Source organism: Apodemus sylvaticus, chromosome 8 (assembly GCF_947179515.1).
Source record: "Apodemus sylvaticus chromosome 8, mApoSyl1.1, whole genome shotgun sequence".
Classification (NCBI taxonomy): domain Eukaryota; kingdom Metazoa; phylum Chordata; class Mammalia; order Rodentia; family Muridae; genus Apodemus; species Apodemus sylvaticus.
The window spans coordinates 75,497,131-75,521,761 of NC_067479.1; the positions used below are offsets into that span (position 1 = coordinate 75,497,131).

The window sequence follows — 24,631 nt, forward strand, 5'->3', positions numbered from 1 at the left end:
TTACAATAAAGCTTGACCTACAAAGTTGCAGATAAAAAAAATTGTTCAGAAGTTTGGTCCTTCTTTATGCTTTTTTTATATTCCTCCTTTAACAAAGGTAACTCCAGTGCAGAAAATAATCTTTCTTCCTTCCTTCCTTCCTTCCTTCCTTCCTTCCTTCCTTCCTTCCTTTTTCTTTCTTTCTTTCTTTCTTTCTTTCTTTCTTTCTTTCTTTCTTTCTTTCTTTCTTTCTTTCTTTCTTTCTTTCTTTCTTTCTTTCTTTCTTTCTTCTTTCCTTCTTTCCTTCCTTCATTTCTTCCTTCTCCCCTCCCTCCCTCCCCCCTCTCTCTTTCTTTGGTGGGGGTTATGATGATTGAATCCAGGGACCTCTGTGCACCAAGCAAGTGCTCATTTCCTGAGCTACATCATAACCTGTGCAATCTTTAATTTTTTTTACTCCATTTTAATAGCTTAGGCATCTTAATTGGTCCAACACCTTCCCATTTCTGTTGGAACAAAAGGCAAAGTGGGATAAACTGTAAGAGAACCTATGTCAAACAGACAAACAGACCTAACCTTACACAATCTTATCTAAGTGCACAGGCACCAGTTTGTAGGGAGGGTCATCCTTCTTTGGGTGTTCACAGGCCACAATGAAGAATTTGTATTGGACATCACTTCTGTAGCGGCAGTTGGGATAGGCTTTTCCGGTGTGTGAGCAGTCAGTCATTTTGACAGGCTCTGCGCTCTTGTGGCAGTTCTTCCGACCATTCTTGCAGGTGATATTGTGCAAACCACAAGTAGCAGCAACATTCTGGAAAGATTCATGCAGAAAGGTGTTTTTCTGTTTACAGTGTTGGGTATAATTATTGACGCTGCGCATGGCTGTGTTGCATGGCTGAGGACTTGTCTGTATGTGCTGAATTTCAAACCAGTGTGCCTTGGAGAGACCCTTAGGCTGTGCGCGAAGTAGACACATGGACTCCCACGAGCCCAGCAGCAATAGGAGAGGAAGGTACCTGGGAAGGTTCACCACCATGTTTTCTGTGTAGGAAGAAGAAAGATTGTGGTAATAGAAGAAGCAGTAAGAGCAAACATATCTGTCATGATTTGTTTGATTTTTTCCTTCTTTTTATGATTTCATAGCTATTAAAAAGGAAGAAAGCCAGTCTCATAATTCTATGGAAAATTTGAAGTTCAGTGAGGTCAGAGATTAAGAGATGGCCCTGGTTTTCACCTCTCATCCTCTTTGACCTATATCTATACATGCAATGCTTCCTGTTGGGGTCATAGCACAACTGTCCCTGTATCCACAGATCTTCAGAGAAACCAGGAATGTTAAGCACACAGGATTGTCTTTCCAATGGGAAAGATGAAAAAAAAATCAGTCCTTCCATCTAGAAAGCTGATAATTGGAAGCGATTAACAGCCTGGTGATCTGTGTTATCTGTTGGGCCAGCCTTATCAAGCTCCTGCAACGAGGACTGAAGGTTGCTCCTAATACAAATGACTCTTAACAGTCAGAGGCTCCCCCAAGGTTCCACAACAAGGACCAGAAGTGGCTAATGGCCCAAATGACCTCTATGCTCTCTGTATGACTGAGAGCAGGTCAGACCCTTAGGGCCTTAAGCTAGTACAAGTAGCCTGTCTTTAAACCCATCTTCTTGGAAGAAACGACACTATCCTGAGTTGGCTTCCAATGTTATTAAGGTTCCTTGTGCACCAGAGATTTAATTATATCAGGAATCATTTTCCCCCCAAATTATACAGGGTTTAACTACACTGGGAATAAACCACCTACTACTATTTAACTCTCATCAGTCCGATTCAGGCTGACAGAAATGAATTTGTACCTGGTTTTCATTCTTATCTCTTTGTGGGGTTCCCTTCCATGTATGATACCTGCAGGGTCCCCCACAGCTTCCACCTTTCATTCCTTCTTCTTTCTTTACCCTTCCCTCTTCAGTCAGTATTTCCCAACCAATTCCACTGCCTGGCCAGGGCCCTGAAGCACCTCTCTTACCATGTGCTTGTGCTGGGCTCCTATTGTGAACAGGGGCAGATGATCAGTCCCAGGCTCAGAATGTTTTGTTTGCTCCTCTTCTTCAAGACAGTCACAGCTGGCTAGGTGGGTCAGGGCAGGACTTATTCTTAAGCCTATGAAAGAGAAACCTTAGATTTTGCAGAAGTATAGTGGGTGAGACTCTCTACCTCCAAGTGAGCTCTTTAACAGTTTCAAAGTCAGCAAAGAGGAAGAATAAACTCAAGAACCCAGCAGGCTCGAAACTTAGAGTTCTAAGGACATTTGCTGTGGGCTTGGCACTTCCTTTTTGACTGGAGCTTCCATTTATTTGAAGCCCAATGATTTCAGTATTTTCATCAAAGTAATATACATTGTACATTTGTATAATAGTTGCCACATACTTAGAAATGTGAGTTCCTGAAAGGACAGTTGAAGAAATCATTTGTTTGTATATATGTCTATGGGGCTCTGCATATATAGGAGTTTGCAGTCTTCTGAAAGACAGTCAGGTAAATAAACATGTTATAAATTAATAACATTATGAATAGCATTCAAGTGTGATTTTCACGAAAGGGAACAAGAGTTATTGCAAGACACCCACCCAAGTTGAGTTGTGTTTTGAGGATTAACTAGTTAGGTAAGCAGAGTGGTAAGGAGTTTTGAAGTGAACATGGTGTGTGAAAAGACCCAAAAGCATGAAGAAGAAGGGAAAATGTAGGGTGCTTGCCCTTGAATCTGTTTTCTCCTCTCCATTGGTATGGGACACAAGATTGCTTTACCTCATCATCTCAGGAAAGGATTCTACTTGGACTTCCTGCCTCTGATCTTCTTTCTTTCTAATCAATCCTGCATTATTTTCCCAGATCAGCATAGTTACATAGCCCACTATTACTCAGAGAAGGGTCTTTGTTTGTTTTCACATGGTGCCTTGATACATGCACAGGCCTGCCTCCAGCTCAGCATCCTCCTGCATCCTCCTCTGTAGAGCTGGGATGCAGGCACACACATCCATACTCACTGTGACTAATATCCACAGGGATGTCTACATGTGGTTTAACCACTGCAGTTGGAGTGTGACAAGTTCCCCCAGACACTTGAGTGTTTGAGGAGGTAAGCTCCAGTGGCTGGGTCTGTTCAGGAAACTTGTGGGAGCTGTAGGAGGTAGAGCCTTGTACAGGAAGTGGGTCACTGCAAGTGGACCTGAAGGCTTTAGACACAGCTCCAGTTCTTGCTTGCTCTACACTTCCTGACTGAGATAAACATAGCTAACCTACTCCTCCCACCATGCTTCCCTGGCCATGACAGATCTAAGCTCTGAGCCAACATAAACCTTTCCTCTATCAGTTTGTTTCTTCCTGGGGTTTTGGTCATGGAAAGAAGACAAGTAACCACAATATTGCAGTTATGGTTACTCAAATGTTGATAGACTGCTCGGCATGGCGGCCCACTCCTGTAATCCCAGCACTAAAGGATGCTGGAAAGGGCCAGCCCCGGTTACAAGGAACAGTGTCTCAAAACTAGAAAAATAGACAACAGCAACACTAACAACAACAATAACAGAAAATGTGCTTTAATTGCTTTACAGAGGCTGAAGAAATGGCTCAGTGCACAGGAATGTCTACTGCTTTTGCAGAGGTTCTGAGTTCAGTTCCCATCACCTGTCTCAGGTATCTTACAACCTCCTATAACTCCATCTCCAGGGGAAAGCTGATGCTTTTGGCTACCTTGGGCACCTGAAATTACATTCATACACTTCCCTGAAACCACAAATGCATTTCTAAAAATAGCTTTTAAAAAAGACCTTTTTATTGATACTTTGAGGATTTCACATCATGCACACTTTCCCACTCATCGATCCATACCTGCCCTCTGCCTTTGCAGCTTCCCCATGAAAAGAAAACAAAATCTCACAGTGTGTGTAACTACAGTATATACCATTTTGCCCACACATCTTTACTTGCAGATGTTTATGGCAGTGAGTCATTAGTCTGGTTTGGGGACTCTGGCTTCTGCTACACTATCAACACTGGATCCTCACTAGGACTCCTCTGGGATAGCCTGTTGTTGCCCTGTGTCATGGAGACCCTGCAGCTTTGGTTCTGGAGGACCTGCCCCTTCCTGTGCTCCAGCAGGTCACAGATGGGGTAGATCTTTTCCTTCTAGTCCCATGGTTCACCTTGTCCCAGAGATTCTCCATGTTCAGTTCATACATTTCAGAAATGCTGTGGTGGTGGCTTATGCAGGTGGGCCTCACTTGCCAATTCCTGCTGGTTAGCTTCCCCAAGCCACCACCAACCGCCCCAGCTGCTCTCTCTCCTCTCCTGCCCACCTGCCCATCTTAGCCCCTTGGGTGGAAAACACCCGACAGTTTTATTACCTTAAAAGTAGCCAGATACACAATGGCTGGATGAAAAATCTTCTGCTGTATTCTAATCAGTTAACAGCTAACTCTTCCCACCTCCTTTGTCCTTGCCTGTGACAGAGGCTGCATGTCCTAGGTGTCCTGAGTGCATATGTGGTTGTTCCTACTTCTTCTAAAACCTGGCTGAAAGGATCCTCTTCTCCCTGCATCTCTTCTCTTCCTCCTCGGACATGGAATGCCCACACTTTCCCCTTCACCCAGCAATTGGCTAGCACCTTCTTTATTGACTCAATCAATTATCAATTAGGGAACCAGATTTCAGTATCAGCTCTTCCCCTTACATCCAACAAAACTGGAACATATCGGAAAAGCAGAAGATTGGACCACAGAAAACAGCTTTATTACAAACAGCTCCCTCAGGATGGGAGGGGACTAGAGCTGTCAGTTCCCTAACTGGACTCTGAGTTAGATATTTTATAGGATGATTCCCCTAGTAGTCCTGTTTAGATAACAGCCCCCAATTCTTCTCATCATCTTTCTTCAAAATAGACTCTGGGAACAAGAAGCCATCATCGTTGGGAGTCTGCTCTCACTTCCCTGTCTACCTGAGGGACTCTGAGTTAGATTCCCTGGTAGACAGAGATGGAGAGGGGCCATGGCTAGGTAATAAAGGTGGTGAGTTTCCAAGATGGCTGGCTTCATCCTCACCCTACTAAAGTGAGACAAGCCTAACAGCCTAAAGAAAAGCCAGGAAGGCTTCCTCCCACCAGAGGGGCCCCTGAGAATTCCTGAACAGAACATGTTATCCCTGAGTTTCATGCTGTCAGTTAGCTTGTCTTATTTTCAAATGGATCAACCCTAAATTATGGAAGGAAGGTCCCTCAAGTCGCATAAAACCACTAGTCCTCCAGAAAAGCCTGGAATTTCAGATTCCTCATTGCCCTGTCTGCTTTGCAAAAGGTCTTTTGTTCTGTGTGCTTCTTGTGTGTGCTCACGTGTCTTTCCTCGCCCCTAATAAAATTCTTTCTTTACCTAGAGTCTTGTTTTCTCCATCTGAAAACTTTACTGTTCTTACTTGTTGTACTGGAGATTTTTTTCCTGCCTTGTAATTCTTTAACTGGCAGAGAAAATGAATCTGATTAAGGATCCCAGGTAGGGACCTGTCTGTTCCTGTGCCTCTTCTTCAGTCAACTGAAACACTGTTTGACTTAGTATTTTCTTTTTACACTAATTTTAGTTTGACCTTTGTTAGGTATTTTTGACTCTTTACTAAATTATATTTTCATGTCCTGAATTTGACTTTCTTATGCTATCTAGATATCTGTATTCCTTTGGAGTTCATTCAAGAAAAAGAAGCATGTCCTGGTGGAGTAGAGATGGTCTGGATCACTAGGACAGTACCTCAGACTCTCCTGCAGGCTCACCCTGACGCACAGAGCTGAGGCTGTTCCCCTTGCTCATGCTAGTTGCCCCACTGTGGGAAAAGAAGTAGCACAGGGTCCAGCACTGCTCATGCAAACATGGTGGCCATGCCCTAGCCCATGACAAAGGCAGGGTGATGTACAGCAGGATGCAGATCTTGCTCCTGGACATGGTCCCCAAACACACAGTTCCACTGACTGAACAATACGAGATGGAGAAAAAGATGGGGAAAAAGATGGTGGAGTGGAGTCATGCATGAAGCAGAGAGAAGCTGAACTTGAGAGGTGGTGGGGCAGGTTTGGGAGCACAGCTGAAGCAGACAAAGGAGCATGCCATTGCTGAGTGGAGCTGGTCCTCTGCCCCCAGGAAACACAGGTCATAACTGGCTTGCCTCGGGTGCTGCTGCTCACAATGCTTGCCCTGTTAAGGGGAGGAGAACACAAAGTCTTGGGGATGCCTGCAAGCTGCAAACAACATGGTGGTGCAAGGGTACTGGCAGGGTGGCCCCCACCAAGGGCAGGATGCTGTACAGTATCCCGTCCCACGGGACCTAGTTATTCGGGGGTTCGAGGAGTACCAAGCCTGAAAGAGAAATGGGTAAGAAAAGGGAGCGAGATCAAGCAAAGGGTTGTGAAGTTCTGTTTAATGAAAGGCTGAAAGCCTGGTTATAAGCACACAGGGTGAGGAAATAGGGAGGGGTTGAAGGAGAATGATTAAAGGCACAGAAAGAGGAAAAGACATCTGGGGTGGATGCTGACTGCAGGCTTGAAACATCTTGTGGTTTTTCTGGAATGCTGGTTCTGCCTAAACAACCCCAGGTGTTCATCCAAAATAAGGACCAGTTGGTTCTCACGATTAGCCTTGTGTGAAGGAGGGGGTGGTTTGGCTCCTGACAAAGGGTCAGTGGATTCTTAGGGTGGGAGCTGTCGAAGGTCTGGTTTCCCACAGTTTGGTCTCCCACATCTTCCCCTCTTTTCTTTATTAAAGTTGGGGGTGGCCATAAAAAGAAGGTGGGTGGAGAGCCTGTTTTAGGCTATGTGGCTTGCATCCACATCCAGCACCGCAGTAACTAGACATTTTTAGGTCCTAGTAGGGCAGGGCCTCTGTCTTAGGCTATGTGAGTGGCATCCACTCCTGGCCTCACGTCCCACTTCAATGACTTAATCAGGCCTTTGGTGGTCGTGATGGTCACCCAGGCAGTGGACCCACAATAAACCCGTCATGGAATCACCTTGCAGTCAATAGGTGATGTGCATCTGGCTCGTGGCATCACAATATTCCCATCATTGGCTACTCCACAGCTTATGGCCCTCAGCCCCTATTAGGAGGTGGAGGTCACCCCCCCCCCTTCATTGACGTCCCCACAGCTTATGGAACCAAGAAGGCTCTGTGTCTGCAGCAAGGGTGGAGAACTGAAGGCCAATGGCTGCTCTCTCTGCATCGGTGGAAGAGAGGTCTTCAGCTGAGCCTCGGATGTCTAGCCGATGGTAGTGGACTGCAACTGGTTTGTTTAAGGCAGAATGAATCTGTGATTTAACAAAACTGGTTAACCTGTTAAAAGCCCAGGGGCCAAATGACAAAAGCAACAAAACATCCACAAGGGGTCCCAAAAGGCTGGGGAGCAAGGTGGAGAGCCAGGGAGAAGTAGAAAACCAATTTTGATACCAAGATTCTTGTTTTTCTCTATTGCGTTTCCTTTCCTCTAAACTAATTCTGACTTTCTCTATACTATCTTGAACTAGGACAGTCTTATCAGAATAAAAGCAACATTCCTCTTTGAGGGATACACAGAGACCTCCCTCCTGCAGGAACACCAAGTCGAGACCTCGCCTATTTTGTAACACTACCTCAGACAAGGAGACTAGAGAATCTTTTAGATTTTTCAAGCCTTTTTGTAGCTCTTGAACATCTCTGTCCATGGCGAGGCTAAGCTGGGTGTACTGTTGTTGGGAGGTGACCACGGAGGCAATACCAGTTCCTGCACCTGCAGCTCCCATACCAAGGATCACTGCTAAGGTCACCGCGGAAATAGGCTCCCTCCTATCACAGGGCAGGTTAGTGCCTTTTTCCCAAAACCAGAGGAGATCTTCTGCATGGTGCACCGTTAATTTTGGTAGAAGTTGGACCAGGACACAGTAATCTTTGTTAGTTAAAAAGGTCTGGGTAACCACATAGGTGGTAGGTCCAGTGGAACATGATAAATAAGTACCATTAGGAGCCCCAAGATATTGAAAAGTGGCATTCACAACAGTAGTCTGATTGCAGACCTTTAGCTAGGCCTGAGGGGGGAGCATGAAAGGCCCCAAAGGCATGAGCCCAGACCTGACACTTGACTCAGTGTGAGCCCTTTGTTGCTCTTGGGGTGCCAGCCAAGTCTATTGGTGTCATTGGTTGCAACAACCGATCCAAATATTGCCACTCCTTCATAAAAAGGAGGTTGAGGAGAAAAGCATACCCAACATTCTTCATATTGGGTAGCACTGACTGCATGCATAGCAGCGATGGAGGCTTTAACCATGGATAAAATCAAATCGGCAGATGAGGGGGATCCAGCAGGCAGGGTGGGCTGGATAGGCCAAAATTTTTTATAGGCTGAGGGAATTCAGCCCATGGGGGCTTACTATGTAAAGCAGGATTGGGTCTCACCGCTACCCTTGATCAGTTTGGAATGGCCTTCTTCAATTGTACTTTAAAGGAGAGAGGCATGGATCCCTTCCTGGAATATAAGCACAGAGGCCCCATTCTGCCCCTTGTGAGGCCTCCCAAGGAAAAGCCTTTCCCTTACTAGTAAAGGTAATTTGCAAGGTGTTACACCAGGAATCACACTGTGAATTATACTGGGTGTGTCCCAAATAGGGCTGCCCCTCACGTGGGCGATGTCTTTTGACCTGTATGAGGTCCCAAGAAGAGGAGGGCTTCCATTAAGTATCTCCAGTGGTCTCACAGCCCCAAGAGGCGCAAAAATATTGGGTTCTGTAGCCACATTTTTGTCCCAAGGACTGATCCCGGTGATCACCAGCGCAGGCATAGATTGGGGCAAGAGTCAAGAAGGATCTGGCCCATTTATTATAACACCCAGGGTCTGTGCTGTATCTACTTTACATGGTGACAGGTCTAGCCTGTGGCATGTAGTAGCTGTGGGTACCCCCAGGCTTCCCCAGTCCCCAGAGCCAATTGGCACAGGTCCACATCTCAGGGAGTCCATGGGACAGAACTTCCAATTATGTGGCATTGACTACATCACCAGCCTCGTTAGTAATCAGCCAGGTGTAATTATAAAGTTCGTAAGGGGTTTTTCCTTGTTGACTCCTTACTTGTGATATACCTCCCAAAGAGTAGGTGATGTCCAAATCCAGAGGATCAGGAACGGCATCCCTCGGGGCATTCTCAGCTTTCTGTAAGCAAGCACATTTAGGCATCTTTCTTAGGGTTTTTCTTCCCTGGGCGAATTATATGGTTTTATCAGGCACTCTGGGAGCCACCTGGCATTTTGAGCCTCTGAATCATAAATAGAAGCATGCCCTTTGCCCCATGTAAGGATCGGGTCTGGGCCCTGCCATTTGTTGGACAAAGGATCTCTCCACATGGCTTGTGCATAGTTGTCCGCAGTTGAAGGGTGCCAAAGGCGATCTGCGGCAGACTTGCCTGCAGAGTCGTATGTAAGAAAATTTAAGACAAATAGTGCATGATTCAAGAGGGTCTTAAAGTTGCCAGATTGAGGATATAGAATCCTCATGAGCATGTTTCCTCATGAGAAGCAAGAGAAACGGGCAAGAAAAGGGAGCGAGACCAAGCAAAGATTTGTCAAGGTCTGTTTAATGAAAGGCTGAAAGCCTGGTTATAAGCACACAGTGTGAGGAAATAGGGAGGGGCTGAGGGGGAATGATTAAAGGCACAGAAAGAGGGAAGGACATCTGGGGCGGATGCTGAACGCAGGCTTGAAACATCTTGCGGTTTTCCTAGAATACTGGTTCCACCTAAACAACCCCAGGTGTTCAGCCAAGATAAGGACCAGTTGGTTCTCATGATTAGCCTTGTGTGAAGGAGGGGGTGGTTCAGATCCTGACAAAGGGTCAGTGGATTCTCAGGGTGGGAGCTGTCGAAGGTCTGGTTTCCCATAGTCTGGTCTCCCACAGTACAGCAGCACAGAGCTCTTGCAGGTCATCTCCTGGGACACACTGCTTACCTTCACAATCATCCTGTCTTTGAGCAACAACATATCTGAGATGAAGGGTGGTTTGTTTTCTGGGCTAAGCCTCCTTTAAAGACTTCCTTAATTAGGACTACCACTGGAAAGCACAGTGATGTCTATGATCCATACTGCAGCCAGGGCCGATGTCTGTGATCCATGTTGTTTCTAGACACCACGTTGATGTTTGCCATCTGTGCTGCCTCCTGAAACCATGTTGATACCTGCCATCTGTCTCACCAGACTCCTTCAAAAAGAAATAGCACGGCCATGAAGCTATTGAAGAGTCCTTTTAAAATATGATAAAGTTGATGGCTTCTGGTGAGGGATGAGGAAGGACCCTGTTTTTTCTCAGAGGCTGGGCACTGGGAGTTTGACCAGTCTCCAATGAGTATATGGGAAACATAAATTGGACTTGATTTGGGGGGGTTGTGGGGGGGGTAGGGTGATGCAAAAAAGGATGGTGGAATGGAAAGAATATGAAGGAGTGTGATCAGGTACATTTCATGAAATTTCCAAATAATTGATAAAAACATTACGTTGGGGTGTAAAACTAATTCATTCAGGAGTTGGTGTTTTCCTTGAGCAATTTTTAAGTTGTTATTTTTATTTTGGGGGTAGGGTTCTTCTGTCTTTCCATTTAAGTTGTTCTTCTTAGATGTTCCTGTGTATTAGTATTTTTGGAGGAGGAGACATGTTTTTCTGTTTTGTTTTTGGTTTTTGGTGTTTGTTTGTTTGATTGCTTTTGTTGTTGTTTTTATGTTATTTGTTGTTTTTTTTTGCTCAGCTCTTCCTACCTACAATTAGATCTTTTGTTAAGTTTTTGTTGTTTTTAGCTCGGGTAACATTTCTTCAGAAAAGGTGCTTAGATTTGATGCCTTACAATAGATCCACCAGCACCATTCTTGGCCAAGTGAAGAAACAGAAGGCGGGTTGCACAAGCAGGCAATGGACCAATCTGTGGGTTCTGCATGTTGAAGACTCTGAGGCACCAGCTCCACCCACAGAGGCTGCTCTATATCTATGGACCCAGGGGAGCTCACCCATTATCCCTGATTTCCAGGAGAACCAGCACTCAGTTCCACAGGAGCCACAATGCAGACTGGGTAAGACATTGACTGTCTAGGTCTGGGACAGGAGGGGCAGTGATGGGGCAGTGTCCAGGAGAAGTGGCACCATGGACCCACAGTGACAGCAGAGGGCCTTCAGGAAGAGATAGGGGAAACTGAGGGAGGGTGGGAGTAGTCACTTCTCTTCTGTTCTCACAAGAAACCTGGGTCTGAGGCTGCTTGACTCCCAACTTTGTGTCCTGCTGCTGATGGGACTTGTCCTAATGCTTGCCTCATGCCAGCGACCAACCCCTTTCCAGAAGTTTCACATCCAGCATATCTATAAGAGTGCCTTTCCTTGATGTGGTGATGCAATGCAGGTCATTAAAGAGGACGATGTATGGACATAAATACTTTTTTTTCATACAACTATTGTTGATTTTTTTCTTTTTTTTTTTTTTTTGGTATGCTTGGCAATCCAAATACCACTGCAAGGAGTGGATAGGTACAAATTGTCATGATAGTTCATTTCAAGTGTCTATAACTTTCTTTAACCTCACATCTCCAACAAGCCATTATACCTATTTCAGACACCAAGCAACAGGATCAGTGAAATTCTACACAGTTGCCTGTAACAGGAGAACTCCACGGGACAGTCCCATCTATCCAGTGGTTCCTGTTCACTTGCATGGGACATTTTAGCTCCAGTGCCAGCACTTTGTACCTTTGCTCATCTGCTAATGCCAAGATCATCATAGCGAAGAACTAGTTCCTCTGTCTCCATGTCAGCACGTGTCCTCATGAAGTCTGTACCTGACTCCCTTTAATTCAGCTGAACAGATCTTATCTAATCAATAAATACCTTAACATATTCATCTTGATTTCTGAGTATCTCAGTGTCTGACAGGAGTAGGGAGAGAGGAAGGGGGAAAACACACAGAGAGAATGATGTGTGTGTGTGTGTGCATATGTGTGTGTGTGTTTGTGTGTGTGTGTTGATGCAGGGCCTCATACCAATTGAGAAATCTACCCAGTCCTTGGAAACAAATGAATCTGAGAAGAGATAGGCATCTTTCCAGAAAGTTCCTACAGGACATCTTCCCTGAAGTTTCTCTGTGGGAAAGACATGGCTGGCAGAGGAGACCAGGGAACTGGAATCCACACAGTAAAGAGGTGAATAATGACGGGTCCTGCCCTGACTCCTGAGGACAGAACTATAGTCAGGAATCAGGTTCAGACTGGATGGGGCCATCTCTTTAAGGACATGGGCTACCCCGGCATCACCTGGTGTGGCAGTGCGCCTTCATGTAGTGTCAGATGCAGAATGGAGCAGAGGGGTGACATCCTCAGGTCTGTGTCTCTGACTTTCAGTCTGGATCCCAGCTTCTATTTTGCTCTTCCTTTCTGGGCTCCCAGATGCAATACCTGGCCATGGTGTGTGAACACAGGGGTGGTCTCACTTGTAAGCTGTGAAATTACATTCTGAATCATCCAGGGGCAACTCAGTTCCAGTGGAGACACAGCCGGAAGGATACAAATGCATTCCTAAGTGTGTGAGAAGTCCTGATAAACCCTGTGGCACTGAGGCAAGATGTACCATTAGACGCCAATCCACATGGTATATTATGACATATTTCCTCTCTAGCTTGGTGAAGTCAGATGCCCAGTACTGCATTTGTCTACTGGGTCTCTTTAACTGCCTTTAACCCAGAACGTGTCCATAACCTTTTGGTCAAAAAGGTCTTTGTTTGATTTTTAAAGATTTATTTTTATTAGTGTGTGTGTGTGTATGTGTTGAGACATTTTGGCTGTGCAGCAAATGCATATACTTGCCCAGTGAGGCCAGAAGAAGGTGTCAGATCCTCTGTAACTGGAGTTAAAGGCAATTGTGAACCATCATGTGGGATCTGGGAAAGAAATCCTGGTACTCTGGAAGAGTAGCAAGTGCTCTTACCTGCTGAGCCATGTATATAGAAGACCCTTAGTAAAGAAGTTGAAAAAAAGGGAGGCTTAGCTATGCTGGGATAACCCCATAACCTTAGCACTCAGGAAGTAGAGGCAGGAGGATTGTTGTGAGTATGATTCCAGTCTGAGATTGGCTCACATAGAAAGTTCTAGGTAAGTCAGGACAACATAGTTGACTCAAAAGAAAATAAAAAGCAAGCACACAAAGCTCTCAGCCCTAAATGAGGTGTCTTTATCTTCCCTCCATGCCTATGGGGCAGCATGGAGAACCTGGTGGAAAGTCTTAAGACCCAGAAGTATGAAGAGGTTGGAGGAGTGGGTAGGCAGTGCTGAGGTAGGAGGGATGAGCACGGTCACAGTGAATCACATGCACATAAGACTGTGAATGTGTGAAGAGTAATGAGAATGACATGGGAAAGCTACACAGCCAGATTTCTGTAAGCAGCAAATTTCTATAAGCGACACCAAAAGCTCTCCACCTTTCCCCCTTTTTTATTTCATAAACAAAATAGGGTCTGTCTTGGGATATTCTGACAAAAATGCCTTCCTTACACATCGTGGAATTAGCATTTTCTCTTTTTTTCTCTCCAAATTAGAAATTTTATTTGTTCAGTACACCAAATATAATATAATCACTGTCATGGCAAATATACAGAAATATGCCGATTAACATCCAACCATAATTTAGTTCAGGAAACTTTAAAGGAAATCTCCATAATATCCTGACAACATACTCCCAAGAATCTCTTCCTTGGTTAGTCATACATTTCAATAAAATAAAGGGTTATGAATTTAAGTGGAAGTCAGCTTGTGAATTGTTAAAAATAAAACTCCAACTCTATAATCCATGCCAGGTAAATGTGGAACTAAATTTCCAAGTAAGCACAAGGGAGATGAAGCAGTCAGTGATCCTTTCTGCTTAACCAGTCAAGAAAAATGGCAGCAGTAATTGGGTGCACTAAAAATAATAACCACATTCCGATCATGGCACCAATTATATCCTTCCATTACAAGCTGGTGAGCACCAGACACCAGTGTGAGACCGTTGACATGGTTAAATATTTCAGAAATATCTTTTCCAAATGTGTAGCCAGCACCACATGGAGAGATGCTCCAGCCACCACGGTCATCTGGATTTGAGCATAAGAGATCATACATTGGGCTCTCAAGTAGAACTTCTTGTAGGCGACCAAGGGCTCTTATGTGATCCAGTGTATCTATGGATGGAGAGAAGCTACCACAAAGGCAGAATATCTGTCCATCTACTAAAGCTATAAGTGGAAGATAATCAAAGTGATCTGTAAAGAATTTTCACATGTTGGCATTCCCATACTTTCATAGGTACTCATCTTAAAAGCCACATAGTGTGTGATCTGCCAGCTTTCATGATTTCCTCACATTATTTTGATGTGCTCTGTATAGCGCACCTTTAATGTTGCAAGATGAGTCACAGCCTCCACAGAATAATATCCTTTGTCTACCTAGTTGTCCATGAATATAGTTTGTATCTGGTGATTTTCCACCAATCCTGAAGAGTTCCATAAGGTCATGGAATTGGCCATGCCCATCTCCACAGATGGTAACAGGACAGCAGACCTCTTGTACATTTGATTCTTTTGTTAAAATTTCCTTAGCCTTCTCACACAGGGTCCACATTTGGTTCTCATTCTGCTGCTGGGGCAATGACAGAAACCCAGAGCGAGGGAAGAGATAGAGCAAGAGAACTGCCACCACAGCATGGAGAGGCCTGAGGGCAACAGAGGCAGCAGACAAGCACCATCAGGTCAGAGCCTCCCCAGAGCAGCACTGACACCTGGCTGTGCTCTGAGCTGTGAGCCCTTCGATGCACTCTGGGAAGACTCTGTCCTGATGGTGCTTACCTGCTGTAGCATTAGTAACATTTTTTACTAAATGATTAACAAAAGTAGCTGACTTAACTTCTTGTGACAAAGCAATTGCAGAAGCTGTGGTGAAAGCTATCAATGTAAATAAAGCTGCTAGACCTGCAATAATCAAGCCCAGCGCCTATGCTGGGTTGTTTACCACCGCCTGTGACTCCATTCTAGGACATCTCATGCCTTCCAATAGCATCTGTTGGCATGTTCATACACATGTACACATACACACAGAGACACATAAGCAAAAATATGTTTTATGGATCAGTGAGATGTCAGTGATTAAGAGAACTCCTCCTCTTTCAGATTCCTCCCTTCCAGAGGACCCCAGTTTGTCAACCAGAGGTCACATCTGCAGATAACTCCTGCTCCTGTTTGGCTTTTGTTAGTACCTGTACACATATGACACATGTCACTGCAGACACATGTGAAAGTTAAAAAATAAACTTTAAAAAACTGCATTTAGAAACACTAACAAAAACCTGTACTAATGGCATATTTCACAGTTTTTTTTTTTCTGATTGGTCCCTATAAAAGATTCCTTTGATTTCTCTTGATTCCATCATTAGAGGAGGATGGAACAAGTACCCCACTTGGAGTCAGGTGAAGGAAACCACCTCAATCACTGGAGTTTACTTTCAGAGATTTTACTTCGGTGATATTTCATCTTCTGTCCACCAAAATTCTGTGGCAACTGTGCAGAGCTACATGAGTGTTAGGTATGCAGATAGGCATTTGTAGGCTTGGAGGCCATAGAAGATGGTTTTATTTTCTGCCATAATTAGTTTTGGATCCTGCCTCCGATTAACCATAATGGGCTTTTTTAGGCCCATTAAGGAAAAGCTGGTCCAAAAAAATTGAATCTGAATTCTTCCTCTAGCTCTGAGTTCGGACTTGACTCTTGGATCTGCTCCAAAGATCACATGGCCTCCTTGTCCTCTGGAATTGAAGGAAAAGCTCCATCTCCTCCCCTCCCCCCAGGCCCTTTTCTTGGCAGCCTGTGGCCATGGTGCTCTGCCTCTCATAGTCTCCCATTTCAAGGCCCACTCATGTCTGCCTGTGGCTCTGAGGCTCTGCTAATAAAGATCACCTGAAGGTGGCTGACTGGTCAGCTGTTTTCTCTGAACCTGCAATGTTTTCTAGTTATAGCAGGGATGATTCCTTAGGAAAACTGAGTCACTGGAAGACAGGCTCTGGAGATGGGAAGAATAATTATCCCTTAATGGTAATTCAAGGCAGTTTCTTACACGTCTCCACTTAGAAGCCTGCCTGCTTTCCAGAGTTTTAACTAAAAAACATAACATTTCCTTTGAATACTGATCAAAGTCTTAAGCATCCCACACACACCTGAGCTTTCTCTCTTTGTCTGAACACTGCTTTCCACAGCTGCTTGTTGATATGTACTGTTGCCTCATGCTTAAAAGGTAAAACTCCCTATTTTCTTCATTTCCTTCTTAGTGGCTGCTGGCGTGGCCAGCTTTCCTGCCTTCTCTGTGCTTTTTCTTCTAAATTTTAGTAAAAACAAAAAACAACAAAAAAAAAACTTTCTTCTGAGCATATTTAAAAATTCCTTTAATAGGAAGACCAACCTGGAGAAAGGAACCCTGACTACACTGTAACAAGCATCTTTCTTAATCTATTGTTCGAGATGCAGAGAACTTGGGTAGTGCACCATGGGACAGCCTGAGACCACTCCCGCAACTTGTCCATTGGGGGGAGCTGATTAAGGAGAAGCAAGCATATATTGGATATTAGCCCTCTATCAGATGTAGGGTTGGTGAAGATTTTTTTCCCAATTTGTTGGTTGCCGGTTTGTCCTTTTGACAGTGTCCTTTGCCTTACAGAAACTTTGTAATTTTATGAGGTCCCATTTGTCAATTCTTGATCTAAGAGCATAAGCTATTGGAGTTCTCAAGAAGTTAGACCCCAGGGAACCAAATAACCCTATTAAAAATGGGGCACAGATCTAAACAAAGAATTTTCACCTGAAAAAAATTTGGATGGCAGAGAAGCACCTTAAGAAATGCTCAACATTGTTAGTCATTAGGGAGATGCAAATCAAAACAACTCTGAGATTTCACCTTACACCAGTCAGAATGGCTAAGGTTAAAAACTCAGGAGACAGCAGGTGTTGGCAAGGATGTGGTGAAAGAGGAACACTCCTCCACTGCTGGTGGGGTTATAAGATGGTACAACCACTTTGGAAATCAGTCTGGCGGTTCCTTAGAAAACTGGACATGACACTTTCAGAGGACCCTGCTATACCTTTCCTGGGCATATACCCAAAGGATTCCGTCGCATGCAATAAAGACACATGCTCCATTATGCTCATAGCAGCCTTATTTATAATAGCCAGAAGCTAGAAAGAACCCAGATGTCCCTCAATGGAGGAATGGATACAGAAAATGTGGTATATTTACACAATGGAATACTACTCAGCAATTAAAAACAATGAATTCATGAAATTTGTAGGCAAATGGATGGATCTGGAAAATATCATCCTAAGTGAGGTAACCCAATCACAAAAGAATACACATGGAATGCAATCTCTGATAAGTGGATATTAATTAGCCCAGAAGCTCTGAATACCCAAGGCACAATTATCATAACAAATGACTCCCATGAAGAAGTAAGGAGAGGGTCCTGATCCTGGAAAGGATTGATCTAGCATTGGAGGGGAATATAAGCACAGAGAAAAAGGAGGGAGGTGATCGGAGAATGGATGGAGAGAAGGTTTATGGGACATATGGGGAGGAAGGAACTGGCAAAGGAAAAATCATTTGGAATGTAAACAAAGAACATAGAAAATAAAAATATATAATAAAAAAGTTCCTTACGGGGGGGGGGGGGAGGAGAAGCAAGCAGTCTTTTTTTTTTCCATTTTTTTATTGAGTATCTTCTTCATTTACATTGCCAATAGTAAAACCTTTCCCAATTTCCCCCCTCCCAAAAGCCCCCCTCCCCAACGATTCCCTACCCCTCCTCCCACCTCCTGCCTCCATGTATATGCCCCTCTACCCAACACAGCCCACTCCCACTCCCCCCTGACTTCCCCCCATCTGTTTCCCTTTGTTGTGGCCTCTATTGAGCCTTTACCTGACCAAAGACTACTACTCCCACTGATGCCCAAAAAGGCATTCCTCTGCCACATTTTTGACTGGAACCATGTATACCCCTTGATTGATGGTTCAGTCCCTGGTAGTCTTGGGGTGTCTGGGTGTCCGAAGTCATTGTCCTTCCCATGGGGCTATATACCCCTTCAGCTTCTCTGGACCACCCTCCAGATCCTCTGTTGAGGACCCCAAGCTCAGTCCAATAGTTGGTTGCTAGTTTCTGCCTCTGAATTTGTAGGGCTCTGGGAGGGCCCCTCTGGAGACAGCCATGGCATGCTCCTTTTGGTACACGCTTCTCGTTGTAGTGTCAAGGTTTGCTGACTATTTATAGGATTAATTCCCAGGTAGGGCACGCTCTCGGTGGCCTTTACTTCAGACTCTGCACCACACATTGCCTTCCTTGTTGCTCCTGTGAGCATTTTGTTCCCTTTCTCAGAGGAACCATAGCACCCTCATTTAAGTCCTTCTTCTTCTTGAGCTTCCTGTGCTGGGTGAATTGTAACTTGTTTATTTTGAGCCTTTGAACTAACATCTGCTTATTAGTGGCTGCATACCATGTGCGTTCTTTTGTGACTTGGTTACCTCAATCAGGATGACACTTTCTAGTTCCATCCATTTGCCTAAGAATTCCATGAATTCATTGTTTTTAATAGCCGAATAGTACTCCATTGTGTATATATACCACAGTTTCTGTATCCATTCCTCTGTTGAGGGACATCTGGGTTCTTTCCTGCTTCTGGCTATTATAAATAAGGTAGCTATGAGCATAGTGGAGCATGTGTCCTTATTACATGTAGAAGCACTTTCTGGGTATATGCCCAGGAGTGGTATAGCTGGGTTCACAGGTAGTACTATGTCTAATTTTCTGAGAAATTGCCAAACTGATTTCCAGAGTGGTTTAATAAAAATCGACAAATGGGACCTCATAAAACTTCAAAGGGTCTGTAAGGCAAAGGACATAGTCAATAGGACAAAACGGCAACCAACAAATTGGGAAAAGATCTTTACTAGCCCTAAATCTGATAGAGGGCTAATATCCAACGTATACAAAGAACTCAAAAAGTTAGTCTGCAGAGAATTAAATAACCCTATTAAAAATGGGGTACAGAGATAAACAGGAAATTCTCAACTGAGGAAACTCAAATGGCTCTAAAGCACCTAAAGAAATGTTCAGCATCCTTAGTTATCAGGGAAATGCAAATCAAAACAACACTGAGATTCCACCTTACACCAGTCAGAATGGCTAAGATGAAAAACTCAGGGGACAGCAGATGCTGGAGAGGATGTGGGGAAAGAGAAGCAAGCAGTCTTAACTTTCCCGTCAATGTACTAGGAAGGGTTTATGGAGGAGAGAATGGCAATTGTTCAAAGAGCTAAAGAATATAAGAAACCGTCTCTCTCAATCTCTCTCTGATAGTGTCTCATGACAGAGTTTGAGTCTGACCTCCAGCCCTTTACCCCTCATTTCTAAAATGAGAATCTGTAGACTAATCCTCAAGGATAGTGTTCTCTGGCTTGTGGTCTCTAGTTATGCATCTGTTGCTTTTGTGAGTCCATGTGTGGATAAATTGATTAGTACATGTTCTGGTAGTGTTCTCTAAAGGACACACACACACACACACACACAGAAGTTATTGCCTTACAGGGTACAATAGTTTGGGTATTCTGACAAATGGCTGCCTTACATTGGAGAGGCAAAAAATCTGAGAGATGCTCAGTCACAAGCCTGGATGTCTCTGTTAGCGTTCCTTCTAGGCTCTACCCAGCAGTTACCTGGCAATGGACAGGTAGGCCTGGCTTACTATAAAAGGGGATGCTTACCCCCTCCTCGATCTCTTATTCTCTCTCTCTTCTCTCCCTGACTCCTTTATTTCCTCTCCCCCTTTTCCCTTCCCTCTCTCCACATGTTTCTGTCTAGTTGCTCCTCTTCTCTATCTCTGACTGTCTGTCTCTGACTCTCTATCTGTCTGTTTCTGTCTCTACTCCCTTCTCAACTCCCCTTCCTATGCCCTAAATAAACTCTATTCTACTCTATACCTGTTGTATAGCTGGTAGCTCAGGGAGAAGAGATGCCTCACTATGGGCCCACAGAGGCACCATCGCGCCATACCTGGCTGTACAAACATATCCTGCTCTCTTTTAAATAAAACACAGCAGTCTCACCAGCCTCAGTCTGAGCTGGAGGCTGAGGGTATTCCTAGAGAGTACCCTGCTGTCAGTCTACACTAGAAAGTTGAAGAAGTTGATCCTTAGAGTGTCGAAGGAATGTTTAGCAACAGGATAGAAGAACTTGCCAGTGAGGGCCAGGACAAACAGGCAGAAAAGAGTTTTTTTCCTCCCTGCCTTTTTTTTTTTTTTTTTTTTTTTTTTAAATCTGGGTTCCAAGCCAAAGGTGTCTGCCTACTTCAAATAACAAGACCAACAAAGTCGTTCCCGGGAATGCCCAGGGGCTGCCCGAGTTCCAGCCGCCCCCCGCCCCCTCCCTCAGGTCTTGCATGCTTGTGTCTGCTCTCAGGGTCTTTCTGCCCACCTTCTTCTGCTCCCGTGTCCCAGTCACCATACAAATCCTTTTCACATTCAGCCTAGCACAGCAACAGAGCAAGGCCACTCCACCTCCAGGAGTTGCAGCATTGGCCAGCAGGGGGCGCTCTGTGACCAGGTTCCAGCCCGCAAGGAGGACAGAATTGAAGCATAAACATGGTCTAACTTCCAAAGAACAGATTTCTGAGCTTATTATTGACATCGAGAACCCAGACATTTTAGTATTGATCTTTCTTCCTTCAGATTCACACTGCGGCACTGTACAAAGGCAGAGGAGGAGTAGGTTGCGAGTGTTTGCTGATGTGACAAGTTTACAATTTGACTGCAGATCCCCCCCTCCCCCCGCCCCCCAATGAAGTTCTTGTAGCCACAGCAGGGCAGCTGTTAAGTGGGACAGACTGCTAATCCTTCTTTCCTGGATCCATTTATTCTTCCTATTGGGACACGGTACTGTTGTGTACTGTCTAAATAGGCTACACGGGAAGGCATGATACCCTCTCTTCAGAGTATTGTCCTTAAACTGCCCCTTCAGCTTCAGCTAGACTTTTGAAACCTCCTGACTCCTCTCTGCTGAAGTGGCTTCCTTAGTTTTCTATTCTGATGTAACCTAGGGTGTGACCACTTCCCATTGAGCATTCTAGTGTCTTCCATAGACAGGTGAAGTAATTACAATAGAAGTTATGTCGAATGCCAGCTTGACATCCAAGTAAAGTGAGGAAGGCAGCAAGGTATGGCAATGACCACTGGGGTCAGTGCTGATAGCAGCCGATACCCCACCCAACTGCCTCTGAGAATGGCCGAAAACCCTACCCCGCTGCCTCTAATAACAGCAGACAATTTATAGGGTCAGCAGTGATAGTGCTAATGGGAGCAAAACTTAACTATTTGGGGCTAGCAAAAATGCCCAGGGAGAAACTCTGAACTCTGAACTCTTTAAGTGGCTGGTGAGAAAGAAAAGGATAGAGAGAAGGTCACCCCTCCCACACACACATACTTAGCCAGGCCCAATCACATGTTTCATCAATTTCACAAGTGAACTTGCATACTTATACACATACACATATACCTATGTATGTATATGTGCATATGAATATAGACAGATTGATATGTTTTTAAAAAGATAAAGACGGGGGTATGTTCTAGAGAGGTGTGGTGAGGTATGGGGGAATAGGATGCCTCAGTGGGCCCATGCCAAGCTATGCCTTCCCTGAGGGACCAGGCATACAGTATAGTATAGAATAGAGTTTATTTAGGGAATGGGAAGGGGAGTTAAGAGGGGAGTAGAGACAGAGAAAGGGAGAGAGAGGGGTGGAGGAGGTGGAAGGGGAGGAGAAGGGAGGGGAGGGGAGGAGAGGAGAGGAGAGAAGAGAAGTAGAGGAGTTGAAGCCAGCCATGAGCACATGGAGAGGGGGAAAGGGAATCTGGAGAGGGTGGAAGCAAAAGGGAAGAGCAAGAGAGGAGCAAAAGATCAAGGAGGGGCAAATATTGTAGGCACCAAGACCTGCGAGGCTTGTGACGTCATACAAGCGACAATTAAGACAATGTATAGGTCTGTTGCCAAGGCAACAGCAGCCGTTTACCCAGAATTCCATAGCCCACCTTTACCTGTAACTACGTCATCACCCATATATAACCAGGCAACATTTCTCCCCCGTTTTCTTTTCTTTTCTTTTCTTTTCTTTTCTTTTCTTTCTTTTCTTTCTCTCCTTCCTTCCCGCCTGCTACCCCTTCCCTATCTTAAATAAAGTCCCATGTGGAACTGTTTGGCCTGGTGTATCTCATTGTGGCCCACATCTCCATCGCAGCACGTGCAGTGAGCAGACAGGACCTTTTGTGCAGAAACCAACAAATATCTCCTTTTATAATAGGTCAGGCCTACCTGGCTGTTACCAGGTGACTGTGTGGTGGAGTTCAGACAGAATTCCAACACAGATAAGCATATATATATATATATATATATATATATACATATATATATATATATATATATATATATATATACATATATATATATATACACACACACACACACACACACACATACACATACATACTACACATATACATATAGGAAATGGAGCAGAGCCCCTACAGCTGCACTTTATGTTTCGTCTTATACAAAAGTGAGTTACAGAAGGATGTCAGTAGTGAGTTCAAAACAGTTTCATCCCATAAGCTCAGTATAAGTTCAAAGCAACAGTTTCCCATGAAATCATGGTGCACACCTGTGGCTTCATCCTTGGACTTGACCTAGAATGAAAGTTTTTCCTTGATCATTTAATTTATTCCAAGCTCATTTCTCCTCTTAATGCAATTTATGAAAGCTCATTGTATTCTTTATTATTCAGCCTTTACTTACCATTCTATGAGGAGGGGGCATGTTCTATTCTTGATTGTGACTGTATTATACCTTTTTGACAAAATACCTAAAACCATCTCCTAAAACTTTCTTCCCTAAATTATTTGAATCAAATCAGGAATTCTATAAAGTCATTAATTCATCTAAACGGTATTACTATGTTTATGAAAATTTCATTTTCATGTTGATCTGCAGGAAATCTGCCCAATAGGGTATGTTGGTGCCCAGGAATCATTAGGCTATGTAACAGTGGCAGGAAAGGCATATCAGCAGTGAGAGACAATCTTCGGATGAAGTCTCTGGGGTCTTTGCCTAAAAGAGCACACCCCTCACAGCCACAGAAAATAGTGGGCCATCTGCCAAAACCTCAGTTGGTTGCCATAGCCTTTCCTATATGGCTTGTACCAAAGTTAGGGAATCAATCCTGAACTGTGATTGCTGGAGTGTGGTAGTTTGCTTAGTTTTCCTGACAATGCACCTCTGTGACCTTCAAATCCTTCTTAGGCCAGCACAGTTATCTTGTGACCTGTGTTGCGTATATATTTTATATTACCTTTATCTTTCTAGGTTGGCTAAGAGATTTGTTCTTCTATCATCTACTGATACAATGCTTCATGGAAGTCCTGATCTTTTGGTGTCAAAAACAAGATGATTCTTTTGGTGTCCTTACTTATTTTGATAAGAATAGTGGGCTTTCCTTGGCTACCTGACAATTGTAAGCCTAAGGGCTTTCTCTTGTTAGTAAAAAAAAAAAAATTCAGCTCAGTACCAGTTTGAGAAGTATCTGTTCTCCCTCTCAAGTATCCACTGGCTCTCTCTAACTTCAAGGTATCCCAGACTGTCCTGCATGCCAGTGTGTAACCAAGAATAGTTGAGGGTGATCCTGAACTTTGATTTTCTGCCTAAACCTCCTGAATCCTAGGGTTACAGGTGTGGACCACCACAACCAGTTTTGTGTGATGCTGGAGATCGTGCACACTTGGCAAGGACCAATGGGGCTATGTTCCTCTTCGTATGTCCCCATTAGGATCCATAGTGATACCCATACAGATGTCACCATTCTGCTTCTAGTTAATAGCAACATCCTCACTAAAGAATCATTTTATAGATTTACCACAGAGTGCTTGCCATGTAACCCATCAATATTATTTGAAGCAAGGTGTAGGGGATGTGCAGACTTTCCAAAAATATATACACATTGCATCACAGTGCTTGTCATATTAAAGGTAATCAGAATGCTAATTAAACGTGTTAGTGAGAAATGAACCCACACATCTATTGCCACTTGATCCTCAACAAAAGGGCTGAAAACATCCAATGGAAAAAAGATAGCCTTTTCAACAAATGGTGCTGGTTCAACTGGAGGTCAGCATGCAGGAGAATGCAAATTGATCCATCCTTGTCTCCTTGTACTAAGCTCAACTCCAAATGGATCAAGGACCTCCACATAAAGTCAGATACTCTGAAGCTAATAGAAAAGAAACTGGGGAAGACCCTTGAGGACATCAGTACAGGGGGAAAGTTCCTGAACAGAACACCAATAGCGTATGCTCTAAGATCAAGAATTGACAAATGGGACCTCATAAAATTACAAAGTTTCTGTAAAGCAAAGGACACCATCAAAAGGACAAATCAGCAACCAACAAATTGGGAAAAGATCTTCACCAACTCTACATCAGATAGAGGGCTAATATCCAATATATACAAAGAACTCAAGAAGTTAGAGTCCAGAAA

General features: G+C 44.1%; 1 protein-coding gene and 2 pseudogenes across 1 annotated transcript; 1 reads left to right on the plus strand and 2 right to left on the minus strand.

Annotated features, from left to right (window-relative positions):
- Window positions 1-301: 301 nt before the first annotated feature.
- Window positions 302-2,202, minus strand: LOC127691624 (ribonuclease K6). Its single transcript, XM_052191586.1, has 2 exons — window positions 2,003-2,202; window positions 302-1,023 (listed from the first exon to the last, which is right to left on the minus strand). Exon 2 carries the CDS (start codon window positions 1,016-1,018, stop codon window positions 557-559), a length of 462 nt encoding a protein of 153 aa, XP_052047546.1. The 5' UTR covers window positions 1,019-1,023; window positions 2,003-2,202; the 3' UTR covers window positions 302-556.
- An 8,252-nt stretch (window positions 2,203-10,454) lies between these two features.
- LOC127690746 (ribonuclease 2B-like) lies at window positions 10,455-11,905 on the plus strand (annotated as a pseudogene).
- Window positions 11,906-13,916: 2,011 nt separating this feature from the next.
- On the minus strand, window positions 13,917-14,672 carry LOC127690747 (serine/threonine-protein phosphatase 2A catalytic subunit beta isoform-like; annotated as a pseudogene).
- Window positions 14,673-24,631: the final 9,959 nt, after the last annotated feature.

Coding starts and splice junctions, on each gene's coding strand:
- LOC127691624 (XM_052191586.1), bottom strand. CDS start 1,018: ATGGTGGTGAACCTTCCCAGGTACCTTCCTCTCCTATTGCTGCTGGGC.